At 43.4% G+C, this 13,525-nt stretch overlaps 1 protein-coding gene across 1 annotated transcript; it reads left to right on the top strand.

Moving 5' to 3' along the window:
- The first annotated feature begins 3,349 nt into the window (after positions 1-3,349).
- plekha2 (pleckstrin homology domain containing A2) lies at positions 3,350-13,246 on the top strand. Its single transcript, XM_076099180.1, has 12 exons — positions 3,350-3,839; positions 6,515-6,675; positions 6,805-6,861; positions 7,436-7,484; positions 7,619-7,716; positions 8,960-9,091; positions 9,323-9,412; positions 9,560-9,628; positions 9,723-9,793; positions 10,487-10,550; positions 11,371-11,448; positions 11,574-13,246. The coding sequence occupies exons 2-12, from the start codon at positions 6,535-6,537 to the stop codon at positions 12,015-12,017; spliced, it is 1,293 nt and encodes a 430-aa protein (XP_075955295.1). The 5' UTR covers positions 3,350-3,839; positions 6,515-6,534; the 3' UTR covers positions 12,018-13,246.
- The last annotated feature ends 279 nt before the right edge of the window (positions 13,247-13,525 follow it).

The following is a 13,525-nucleotide window of genomic DNA, read 5'->3' as shown; positions in this document are numbered from 1 at the left end:
CTTTAGCTTCAGCACACACACACACATTCAAACACAAACAAACGCACTCCTACACGTCCCAGCTGAGGCAGTGATGTGAGAGACTGCGTTCTGCATTCACTATTTGAAAACTGTCTGTAGTTACAAAAGCAGTGTTGTAGAATCAACACTCAAAGAAATAAACTCAAAATCCTTACTGACCTGTAACTGTGTCACCCTGTTATAGCTTGCTCGGTTAAGTCCATTAACACAGGCTGCTGGCTGTGCAGCATAGATGGAGATTACAGAGATAAGACCGTAATGCCCTCAGACACCTTCCTGTGCCTAAACCCCCTCAATTCTCCTCCTCCACCTCAACCCCTCAGTGTTCCCTCCATCAGAGACTCCTCTCAGCTCATCCTCTCTTTCTCTGGACTCTAGAAGACACAGTGACAAGCGGCCAGCTGCCATGAAGACTCCTCTGGCCCTGCTGCTGCTCATCTCTCTGGCATGCCACAGTAAGTTTTTACAACACTGATGCCAACATTGGATTTTGGGGTTTCAGTATTGGGGAAAGATTTAGTTAGTTAACAGCAGGCAGACTAATTGCTGAGAGTTTACCGAAGCACCGTGACCCAGGGGATCCAGGATTTGTGGTTCCAAAAAGCAGATACTGGTTGAAGATTGTTGATTTACGCAGCAGCAAAGCAGTTTTAGCTTGAGGTCTGCACAATTTGGGACATTTTCCATACCATACCAATCTATCACAGATTTAAACCTGCGAGGCTCGAACGATGTTCATGTCGTGGCATGGTGGAACAATCTATACACACTACTAGTGCAATGCAACAGGTTGTTGTGACATACAGCAGCTTTCATTGTGTGCAAATGTATCCCTGTCACGAATTTGAGGAAGGGACTGACAGCCTCCACTAACTGTACCTGCAAGTGAGTGTGCCTGTGGCGAAAGCATGTGTGTCTGCATGCTTTCGCCCACCTGTGAACATACATGCTTAGTCTCAAGTCAGGTGGTCTCTCCTGTTCTGTCTGCAAAGGCCACGCCCTCAAATGTCACACATGCGTGGCGTCCAATGAGGACGACTGCAACAGACACGGCTCCGCCTCCTGCCCTCAGTATGCTGATGCCTGCTCCACCATCACAGGACCCAGTGAGTAAACAAACACACGCACACACACATACAAACACACAACCAGGAAAACTTGCAAGGCAAGTATGATTTGGTAAAATAAAGCATCACTAGGGGTCGGCGTAACGCTTACAACCAACTGCATGTGTGTAGAAGCAGTTTAAAGAAGTCAGTAAAGCTTACAGTAGTGCACATCCATTGACAAAGAAGTGGGTTAAAATCAGTATTAAAACCCACAAGGAACCAGTATTATGAACTGTTGAATGCTTTGCAGATACATGGCCTATTTTTTCTTCTGTCGATACTCTGTCTTCTCCTGTTTGTTTATGTGTGTGTGTGTGTGTGTGCGTGTGTGTGCGTTAAGAGCAGAAGAGTGTGGTAGGGAGTTCACCGTGGTCACAGCGTCGTACCAAATTAACACAAGTGGTCAGTCTTCAATCTCTTCAGAGCAACTAAACTGTGAGCGTCTGCCGGCCTCACACATCCCTCGCTCTGTCTCGCTCTCTTTCCAGACACCGTGATGAAGTCGTGCACCTACAAGGCTTTCTGCGACAAGGCTCATGGCGTCGGCTCGGGAGCCAAGATGGAATGCTGTTTTGGCGATGACTGTAACGGGCCCCACCGGAGCCACAGCCATGGGGATCACCACCGCAACAGCGCAGGGGCTCTGGCCTCCAGCCCCGTCCTGCTCATCACGGCCCTGCTGCTGCGTGTGGCCGTCAGTCAGCTGTGATTCATCCGTCAATCCTTCCAGTCATTCGCTAGGTTGTCCATCCACCTTCTCCTCTTTGTCACTGTGCCCCTCGGGGATTTTCAATGCAAGTTGAATCCAATGGATTTGAGTGTCAGAGAAAAGTGTGTTTCTGATGACTGTGTTGGTGCAGGGAAGGTTGTCCGTCAGATAAATACAAGCTTCAGCACCTTTGATTGTGTTATTATTTTATTATCATCAAACACTTGAATAGTAGCCTCATCATCTATGGTATTAGCTTATCTAGAGTGTTCACTTGCAGATGATCCAAAGCTGTAAATGCTAACCTGTGAACCTGAGAGTGTTTGTGGTGAATAAGTCTGCACAAAATAAAGTACGCCTTTTGTGTGATAGCCGCCCAGTGTGGTTTAGCTAGTGTGCAGCTCGCTTGACGCCATTGAACCACATTATTCACATGTGTCAATGCCATGAAAACCAGACAGAAAAGTATGTTAACTCCACAATCTTTAGAATTTTGTAATGATGTATTTGGTACTTTGTGCATGCAAGCTTGTTTGCATAAAGATACAATCACACTCGTATTGTGGTGTGTGTACAGTGTGTGTTTGTTAAGATCATCTTGGTGTGACATTTGATAGAAATCTGTGTTTATGTAAGCGTCCCTGATGTAAAAGCATGCGTACAGACGAGATAAAGTACTCTGTGATATTCAGCAGAAACACATCTGTGGAAACCTCAGGACTTCCTTCTTCAACTGTGTAACTTGAATCCTGTGCAGTCGCCACAGGATATGAAGTCAGTGAGGTAGGTCTCCCTCCTCAGGCAGGTCATATGACGTGCAACCACTTCCTCTTAACAAGAGGGCACAGATTAACCAAAAGAGAGGGGGACAGATTACAGCATCACTCCTGTAAATGCAGACACAGTAATTGTTCAGCAGAGAGGAAGATTCTACATGTAGACCATTTTAGACCATATATATTTCAAATTGTTGTTTTTAGCCACAACTACATACACAGAAATCAACAGGATTTAGTACTTCCTCAACAAAAACACCTGGCAAATGTTGAGGCGGCTTTGGAACAACATTATGCAATGCACATAAAAAATATAATCGCCCAGTAAAAAGGGAATGTTTGTGATTTTTAAAATCTGCTCAGACAATGTCACAGAGTTTGGTTTGGTGACTACAGTCAAGATTTGTAACAGTGTGAGGGGAGATTTCTAAAATCCTGCTGTGGCCCTGCTATTGGTGGAGCATTACATTTTGGTAGTCCTGTTGCTATACTTTTTGCAATTTTAAAAGTACACTGCTTTTGGCACATCATATTGCACCTGTCACACTCACCTCCCATGGTTGGTATGAATGACACTATTCTTCACTGTGTACCTGTTTATCCAGGTTTACACTCCCTTATTTTATAGCTGCTCATTTATAGGCACCAACTGATTCGCTGTATTTGTGGGTGTGTGTGTGGGTGTCTGACAGTTCTCCAGTTGCCACCTGACAGTAGAAGAGATAACATATCGTATGCAGTTGCAGGAAGAAATAAACTGCGCACGTTGATGTATTTTCTAAATAAAAGCCTCTAAAAAGAGCATAAACTGACAAAACTAAAGTACGGATGGGGCCTTTACTGAATCGCTGATGTTAAAATGAAAACGCGCAGAGGTGAGTTGAGCTGTTAGTTCCTCGTCTTATGAGAGATCAGCAGCAGAGGAGAGGAGGAGGACCCGGCCGGAGCTCACAGGACGCATAGATCACATCCGGGGCTGGTTTATTCTAATAACGAAACGTCCAACCCGGAAAAAAAGACAACTCTTCTGTAATCCGATCACTCAAACAAACAGATGAGAGTGTGAGAGCCTGATGCACACCGGACCGGCTTTGACGATGTACGCTGTTTGTAAAAGTTATTAAAACTTTGTTCTGACATGCTCGTTATTTACCAAACGCGGGTGTCTCTGTGCTTGTGAGCCGTGCGGGGCGCTGGCTGTGGCGCAAACTGACTTCACTGCGGGTAAGTAGCCAGCCGACAGTAGCACTTTGTGACTGCGTGTGTCATTGTCTGTGTGTGTCATTGTCTGTGTGTGTGTGTGTGTGTGTGAGTGTGAGTGTGCGGAGGGTTCAGTACTGTAGGTGTGGCAGGCCGTGGAGTCGTTGGATCTGGTGAGTCAGTGCAGGTCATCTGAGCAGAACTAATGTGGCGTCCGTCAGGTGTCGCTGAGTAATTCTGCCAGATCACGTTTAAACGTTTCACTGCGCGCTCATATTCACGTTATAGGCCACGTGCACGCCCATGGTTTTCAGTGGCGTGAATGTCGTTTCTGCACTGTGGTCAATAATGTGAATATCCAGCTGTCATGAGAGAGCAGTGGAGAAAGTTATTAATCCACTACTATTGAAACGTGCCTGTCACAACTTCCCATAAACCTTGTTTTGTTCCACTAACAAATCCAAATATATTCAGTTTTATGTTCAGATTTTATGTATTTTATTTCTATTTCAAGCTACTTTATATGTTTACTCCACCACAGAATTCGGAGGGAAATATTGTACTTTTTACAGCCAGTAGTTACTTGTTACTATTGGGGTGGGGAGGGTGCCCTGTGGTCCTCTTTTTAACAAAGGTTAGGCCCTCTGCAGTTTATTCTTTTTTTTTTTTTTGACAAACTCTCCCCTTGACTTCAAAATACTTTGTCTCCTCACAATAACCAACAATGTTTGTACAGTCCCTAAACATGCGAGGCCTTGTTACAGAACGTATCTCAAGCTGTTAAAATAAGCTTCTACAGCATTTAAGTAACACTCGCATGTGAATGCATCAACCAATAATACTCCATCACTGTCAGTGGGGCTGGGCTTTTAATGGAATCATATCGTATGGAGGTATTGTAACACACAATTACGTTGTCTAATCAATAATAAAAAGCACGTACTAACTCAAATTAACTTAGATTTTGCCCATTCTTTAGAACTTCATAGAAGTACATAACAAAATAGCTCGAGTAGGAGTGACATCAGTTTAAATCAGTTTCTGTTTCAGACAAGAGGTTTAACGTGTCCACGAATAAAGCAGATGTGTAAACTGAGTGGAGGTGGGTTTCACTTCACTGCCCTGGATGTGCTTAAAGACAATGCCGCTGTGATCTGTACACTATGTTCTGCCCTCATACCTAAACTACATTTACATTCCTTGGTATATATATATGTGTGCTATCTTGTTACAATTCAAAGCCAAAGTACTTTAAATGTAACATAGAACTGTGTTAAAGACTGTCCTAATTATATACAGTACAGTGGTCAATTTTTGCCTAAGATGTCCACCTCACCGCTGCTTCTCTCTGTGTTGGTTCAGCCTGATGTTTTCCGATACCCAAAAAGATTTTGGTGTGTGTGTGGGAGTTTGTGGGGTGTGTCAGTCTCAGCCTGGGTGTCTGTGTGCCCTTTGCAGCATCATTTTCTCTTTTCCATTACACCCAGTGTAATGGATGGTTTGTATCTCTGACCTATTTCAGTGGCGAAAGAAATAAAGGTTGTTACGACTGACTCATCAGAAACACAACCCACTAATTTCTCAAAGCATTTTCAGAATGAAGCATTTTTTCTAACTATTACCTTGAGAATAGTGTCACAGAAGTTCAACCAGGCCAGTGAAGATAGATAGTGTGATAGATAGTGTTTATGTTTGCCTGTGCTTTTGTATGACTGTATTCATGGAAATGTTCATGGAAATTCATCCTGTAAAAGTATTGGCGGAGGGCTCAGCCATTCAGTCCTGATCATATATTTTACACGACTGTCACTTACTGTTTGTTCTTCAAATCAGTCACAGATGTGGCCGAGTTAGCCGTCATAATTACCTTTGTGGCCATTCGGTCAAGTCCTTTCAATAAATTCAAGTGTGGGGAAAAGTAAAACCGTATGTGCATAAAATCTGCTTTGCATCTTGTGAATGACTGCACCTAACTGTGTAGAGTATGTAGTGAGATGGTCTGCAGAGATGCAAAAGAGTGGATGGACCGAAGGTTCAAGGATGAGATTATAAAACAGAGCTCTCATGCCAAAAGTCTTCTGGCAAGTCTCTCCAGAAGACAAAATACAAACGTACTTTCATGTACAGATGTTTGCCATGGATAAAGTTCACCTGGAAACCAGACATTTTTGAAATATCAGCATACCTGAGAGAGTGTCTGAGCTGAATGAGTCTTTATTTTGTTGAGAAATCAGTCAGCAGCTCAGTGATTCACATGCATGGCATCATCTTAATGAATACATCTCACCAGACCTCTCTCCTCTTTTTCCCATTCCTCCTTCCCTCCCTCCTCCCTCCCTCCCTCCCTCCCTCCTCTCTCTCTTCCCTGGCCAGTGGAAATGTGCGCGTGTGCAGTTCTTGAGTGCAGTCTGTAATTTTTGGCTGTGGTGGAGGGCCTCAGCTCAGCCTCAGGCTTCGGGGTTTGCTGCTCAGCCTCAATCACGTCACATGAAAAACTGCTGAGTGCGAGCGTGTCTCTTTCTTCCTGTGTGTGTGTGTGTGTGTGTATTTGAACAGTATATGAAAGTTGGGTTTATCCCCCACATCTGTTTGTCTTATTTCTTTCTGACCTATGCGTCCATCTCCTTCTGTTGCTCCCTTTACATGTTTGCCTCTCACTGTCCATCTGACTAGAGTGTCTGTCCGTCTGTGTGTCCCAGTGACATGTGATAGCAGCAGCATGCCGTACGTGGACCGGTTGAAACGTGTATGCGGCTTCCTGGACGTCGAGGAGAAGGAGAACAGCTGCCGCTTCCAGAGGCGATACTTCATCCTGGACACGCAGGAAAATGTTCTGCTGTGGTATATGGACAACCCTCAGGTGCTCCACACTTATATGCATGACACACACTTGCACAAACAGCAAGAGGAAGTGGAATTGACCAATAGGAGGAGTGTAACCTTGGGCTCTGAGCCAATGACGAGTCTGTGTGTTTGTGTTTGTATGCAGAACTTGCCCAGTGGAACCAGTTTTGTTGGCAGCCTGAAACTAACCTACATCTCCAAGGTAAACCTTTTCACTTTGCTGTGGGTTGTAGTGAACTTAATGTGCAGTAGAGGAGACATCTGAGCCCAAATAGAAACATGTAAATGTGGTGCACAGATACACCAGATCGGAGTTATCCAGAGTTAACGGTCACATGCGGAAGAAGACTTTGTAAAGTTTTCCAGATGTCAGAGTGCTCGCTGAGCTAAGCAGAGATAATGACATCTGGCTGCACGGTAGTGCTGACAGCTCCTCCCTGGACACTCTGAGTCAAAGAAATGGCAAATATATGAAATGTTTCTCCTCTTCACTTCTCTCTTCTCTTTTTGTCTCCTTTCCTCTGCTCCCCCCTTCTCTCCTTTTGTCTTATCTCCTATTCTTTCCTTCTGTCTCCCCTATCCTTGCCCTTTGCCTCCTCTTCTCCCCCTTTGTCTCTTCTTCTTACCTCTCTTTCACCTTTGTCTCCTCGTCTCTCCTTTGGTCTCCTTTTGCTTTTCTGTTGTCACCTCTTCTCTCCCTTTGTCTCCTCTCCTCTTGTCTCCACTCCTTTCTTTCCTCTTGTCTCCTCTCCTTTCCCATTGTCTTCTCTTCTCAGGTGAATGAAGCTACAGCGAAGCAAAAGCCAAAGACAGAGTTCTGCTTTGGTGAGTTTTTCAGAGAAACGCCGAGTCATGCTTATGCAGTAGTGCACAATGGCGTTCATTTTCTTTACACATGTGATAAAATCATGTAATGCAGTTATTGTGGACCTTCATCAAAGTGATGTCTATCTCTGTAGTCATCAATGCAGTTTCCCGGAGGTACTTCCTCCAAGCCAACGATGTGACTGACATGAGGGAATGGGTGGCTGCTCTCAATAAGGCCAGCAAGATCACTGTGAGTGCAACACACACACACCTGCACACATACATGATATTAGAACCAGATGCGTTTGTCCTATGTGTGTTTAGAAAAAGGCTGAACTCGGGGATATTGATAAGAGATTTGTTTTCCACCTGAGCGCAGGAAGCGGTGATGTGACTGAAACCAGTTTGGCCCGAGTGGGCTAAAATGCCGTCGCGTTGCGCACAGATACCCTCTCACACACTTGTTGAATGAGGAAATTGTGAATGTGCACAATTATGAGCGATAACACACACACGTCACTGTGGTGGAGGTGTCAAAACACCTTTGTGTGTGTGAGACCATGCACATAATATTTGCATATTATTTGTGCGTGTTCAGCGAGATGACCAGGCCCTTGTTGACTAGCGACATCCAGATGACGGAGAAGAGTGTCTCTCTTTTTCTCTCACCTGCACACTGACACAGGAAGCGCCGTCGCTCACTCTCTCTTTCACTTCCCCTTTGATTGGAGGGCCTCTCTGCCGCCTTTTCTCAGCTTCCACGGCCTCAATGACACCTACAGTAATACTTTTTAAAGCAGAATGGACCTGACGTAAATGCAGTAATGAAAGTAAAGCACAGACGGATGAAGTTCACATATTTATTCGCAAATGATAGATTGATTATAATAAAGCCCTTCACATGATATTTCTATTATTATTTTTGCTTCTCCAGACAGAGGGGTTATATTTGTTTGATGCGGCATTTATTATTTCTTAGGATTTATTTTTCATGTTGCCTTTATAAGGTATTTTATTTTAGTTCTTTAAAGTTTTTTTTATAAACAGCACCTCCAGTTTATACATAACACAACAAATGCACTTAAAATTCTGATGACCTGTAGCTCTTGTTCCTCTTGAATGAACTTATTTAAGTCATTTTGGACAAAATTTATATATTGTACAGTAAATAAAACTAAAGTAATCAAAAAACTAAGTAATAAAACAAAGTTAATAGATTGAACCACAACCCGTCTTTGACTTTCAGTCATACGAGATCTGTTCCCTGGTTTCTGTCAAGTGCCTGGTAAAGAATCATGAAAGTCAAACAACCCTATAGACCGTGTTGGATGTTTTCATGCAGAACATATTACAATTGCACTGTTGCAGCACAGAGACTCCCAGTGGGAATGAAACCATTAACCCCTGGTTATTAGTAGCAAGCTTTACCCATTGAGCTCTGCTTGTTAATGCCATGCTAGTTGATAATATCCTACCGGCTGCTGTGCTGACAGGTTCCTAAGTCTGGCCGTGCTCCTCCGAGGTCCGACGTGACCGCAGCAATCGGCGACACCCAGCGAGGAAGGAGACAGCATGCCTACAAGACTGAGATCATCGGTGGCGTGGTGGTGCACACACCCATCCAGGTAATGAAGAGGAAGCTCAAACCGTTGTGGTTACTATGACGGTATCAAAGGACACTGATTATGCTAGAAGCCAGAATTAGCATTATGGATCATTGTTTTTTTTTTTTCTGTGCTTGCTCTCAGCCTCCATAACCACTGTGTGTGTGTAATCTGGTGTATTTTGAAGATGGCGGTTACACTGACCACGTTCGTTGTAATGATATTGAAGATGGTGGTAATTAAATGTTTCAGAATGAGAGCGAAGAGACAGAAGGGAGGGAGAGGAAGGGCAACAGACCAGGTGTGCTGAGGTGCGGTTACTGTGTCAAACAAGGAAATGTGGTGAGTACACAGCCACTTATGACTGATGAGCTCTGTGTTCAAACAAAGAAATCTGCATGTGGAAACTGTAATGTGTGTGTGTGTGTGTGTGTGTGTGTGTGTGTGTGTGTGTGTGTGTGTGTGTGTGTGTCTTTGTGTGTGTTTCAGAGAAAGAGCTGGAAGAGGAGGTTTTTCCTCCTGGATGACAATGCAGTCAGTTACTACAAGTCTGAGATGGTGAGGAGCCAGACTTTTAGTTTTTCCTTTCTCACATGTTGATGACTGTGGTCTTTGTCTATCCATGTCTGAATTGTGCTTACGTATGTCCCAGGATAAGGATCCTCTCCGAGCTGTCCCACTGAGGGACATTCAGAAGGTCCATGAATGTCTCGTCAAGTCAGGGTGAGTCAAATGTGAATCCCTCAGTCAAAATGTCAGTAGTTTCAGTTTTGTTTTTCAGATATTCAGGGGAGTTTATCCTCAACCCCATCAGTTTTCTTCTGATTGTTTGATCAGTGCAGGATAAAGCTTGGCTGATGGTATACAGGTGTTGTTTTTAGCTCACTTCCAACAACCTTTATTTTCATTTGAACCTTTAACACAAAAAAGTGTCTCAATTAATTATTATGGCAAATTTCTATGGGGCCCATTATTGTAATCCATGTGTGCATAATCACATTTTTAAACGTTTGGACTCCTATCAAATGCATAACCTCCACCTTTTAAAGAGAAATCACACAACATGTCACACTTTTCTGTTTCCTTTAACAGCTACAAAGCTTTTATTTAGACTTTTCCTTTTTTAATGGTTATGGTTAATATTTGATTAGTTTAGGTATGCGGTTAAATACAATTTATTTTGCATATCTTGTGAGCAGTTAAACATAGGAATGAGGAAAAGAAATGATAATAGAAAACAACCTAACAGAAGATGAGGCATCTTAAACATTTCCAGCAATGTCTGGTGAACGCCCGGCCACTTCCTGTAGAATATAAAACTGATAGTAGATTTGTACACTGCTAAATACTATCTAGCCCTCCCCTTGGCCACTGTTTTATTCAGCATGATAATTTTCCACTATGTGTGTCCATCAGGGATCTCCTGCTGAGAGACAACCTGTTTGAGATCATCACCAGCTCCCGAACCTTCTACATTCAGGTACAGCCTTACTGTTCAACCAACCCATCAGAGGCTTAGTTCCTCACAAGTTTTAAATTATGTTGGGAGCTCTCTGGCTCTGGGTGAAAGCATGATTACATACAAATGAATCTGTTAGTCAAAGCAGAGAGGGTCTGTATTCGCAGGTGTATCTTCTGTTGTTTTCTCTAAATGCTCTGCTGCTGATGTGTGGCACTGGCTCTTATTTTAGGAGCATGAGACGTTTGTTTTTGTGAAATGGGCAAAGCCATCTGTTAACATACCATTAATAACATCCTGTCGCCCCCTCCCGGGAGAACAGCTGACTGAGACGGTGGGGTCTGATCAGATGGGAAGTGCTGGAGAGAGAGAGAGGCTGCAAGCATGAGCGCTTTTGTTTTTGTCTGCGCAAAAAAAAAGAAAGCATGACAAACATTTAGTAAACTGAACAAACACATGCATAATAAAAAAAAAACACACATTACAGCGAGATCATGATCATAGTGGAAGTGCAGACAGCAAAGTGGAAAATCATCTTAAACTAAAATTAAATGTGAATTATGGTTAAGAATTAGAGCAGGTCATTGATATCTAAAAGTTTGGAAAACATAATAGCGATTTTAAAAAAACATGTTAAACACAGAGCACTTTTTATTTATCTTTATTTACTATGTAAATGTGACACTTAGGGTCATTTTTGTTGGTTTTTCATGACAGTAAGAAAAATATAGAAAATATCGCCAGTGACACATATAATAGTTTACATATAATAACAAGCGTGAAAATAAGTGCAGATATGCAGTTCTGCAAGGCTTTATCTTCTGATAACGTTTTACTACAGACAGACTCTCCAGAGGAGATGCATGGCTGGATCAGGGACATTGAGATGAAGATCCAGGACTTCAGAGGTCCCCCTAAGGTAACTCTGTCGTCTCTCCTCTTGACACAAACAGATCTTCCATCCTTTCTCACTATACTATACGTTCTTAGAGGAGAAGTGAAAACTCCAGGTTACTGATCATGTTACCGTCTCTCTCATTGCAGGGTTTTCCATCTAAATGTGTTGCTTCTCTCTATCGAATTCAAAATGCCTCCTCGGCGTCTCGAGGTCAACAGAGCGATGAGCGCCGACCTGCACTGGTCAAGTCCTGCTCTGTGGCACCGGGCTGGCAGCCCTGGACGCCTGTCCCTCCGTGTGAGCCCTCCATCCTGGATGCAGAGGATGAAGACAGTGCTTTCAGCTCTGCGCCCACCATGCCTTCGCTCTCCTCCTCATCCACCTCTTCCTCAACCTCGTCCTCCTCCAACTCCCTCTCCGTCGCAACCCCTTGCCCCTGCGCCAATCCAGCAGCTTCAGCCAGCGGACTGGGGATCCTCACAGCGTCTGGAGATGTGACCAGCGGGCGTCGGAGGCACCGCTCGCAGCCTCAGCCTTGCAGCTTCCCCTTCAGCCTGGACGAAGATGGCATCCGCACCACAGACGTCTAAGTTCAGTGAAGTCTGTCCAGACCCCTGTTTGGACTTGAGAGTTGGTACTTGCTTTAAAATGAATGTGACTGGTAATAATAGTGTTCCCTGCTAATGAAGTGACACTGTGTCCATCCGCCTCATCGCCATGATGTGAGATGGGGGGGCCTCCTGCTGGTCTTGCAGCTGCATTGCAGACGAAGGACGCACCCAGCTGGAAGGGGACCAAGAGGCGCAGTGTTTGTCGTTCACAGGACCGTGAAGAAGTAGGATGGAGTGGTTTTAGTGCAACTTCCTCTGAAAACTTGAATAATCTTGTTGTTAATTGTTCTTACAGACTAACAAATTATGGCACATGCTTTCAGTCTGTTGCACTTGGCTCCGTTGTTGATGTAAGTCTGTCATCAAGAACGTGTTTTCACCCCGGCTAGAAGTATTTACCAAGAAGTGTTTAAGGCATTTAAACACATTATTATCTATATTTTTTTATATTCAAGCTCATCTTCACAAAATACTTTTGAGAAATTGGGTCTTTTTGGTTTATTTTAAAGCCAGCAGTAGTTATTTTCTCTTTCTTCCTGAAACACATGTTATGTGACGTCAACTTTTCTTCATTAATAATTAACAAGCATTTGTTTACTCACATCTAATCAGGTGTCTGGTGGAAAGTATAAGTGTAGGTCTCATAAAAAAGGTACAGCTGAATGAGGGCTCTTTTGTTGTCAGCAGCAACGTTTATGTGTTCGCACTATGTTTTAAACAGAAGCTTTTAATACTTCAAAGAAGATCAACTGTCGGTAAACTGTGACTCCTCTCTTAGCTTTTAACAGGGTACCGTAATGATACAGCAGTGTTTTAGATGGTACTTGTCGTAGGATGTACTGCCAACATCGAAGTACAGTTGATCAGCTGATTGACAGCTTTGTAAATGTGATTTTCTTATTCCAGCATTATGTGGGGAAAATGTGCCACTACTTCTGGTAATTGAACTGTAATTCTGCACTTTGCTTTTCTCATTTTTGCTTGTGTTTTTTGTTTTGTTTAAAGCTTTTACAGCCGATATTACAGCTTCCTCTAAGTCGATGCCTCAGATACTTTGTGTTGCTGCACCAGCCCTCCTCAGGTTCACCTCGAGACTTCATTGATGTGGTACCATGTTCCCGACTGTTTCAGTTTTCTGAAGCTGTGTGCACTCGTCTGCCTGCATATAGAGTTAATTTTCTTTCTTGTACATTAAATGATGCTTTTTATTTGTCTTGTTTGGGTTGTTTTTGATCAACTCGAAAGTTCACTGTTTGTTTGAGTTTGACTTTTCTCACTTTCTGCTGTCTCGTGGCTGTTGCTGTGTCAATCCACAAATAGCACAAACTAACTTGACATTTTCTAAATTCGTTTCTGATAGAAGGGGTGGCATTAAGACTTCTAAAGTTTTATCTTTGTTTTCTCTCCCAAGTGCAAAAATGTCCCAACTACCAGGCACGTCAGGGCCAATTTATTTGACCTTTAACACAGCCACCCTTAACACATGC

The sequence above is a fragment of the Anarhichas minor genome, unplaced genomic scaffold, assembly GCF_050575085.1.
Source record: "Anarhichas minor isolate MPS153535 unplaced genomic scaffold, ASM5057508v1 ptg000025l, whole genome shotgun sequence".
Taxonomy (NCBI): Eukaryota; Metazoa; Chordata; class Actinopteri; order Perciformes; family Anarhichadidae; genus Anarhichas; species Anarhichas minor.
The sequence above is the reverse complement of the archived record's forward strand: the minus strand, read 5'-3'. Positions and strand labels throughout refer to the sequence as shown.

Coding starts and splice junctions, on each gene's coding strand:
- plekha2 (XM_076099180.1), top strand. CDS start 6,535: ATGCCGTACGTGGACCGGTTGAAACGTGTATGCGGCTTCCTGGACGTC. Junction 7,485..7,618: donor AAAGACAGAGTTCTGCTTTG/GTGAGTTTTTCA, acceptor CTATCTCTGTAG/TCATCAATGCAGTTTCCCGG. Junction 11,449..11,573: donor ACTTCAGAGGTCCCCCTAAG/GTAACTCTGTCG, acceptor CTCTCATTGCAG/GGTTTTCCATCTAAATGTGT.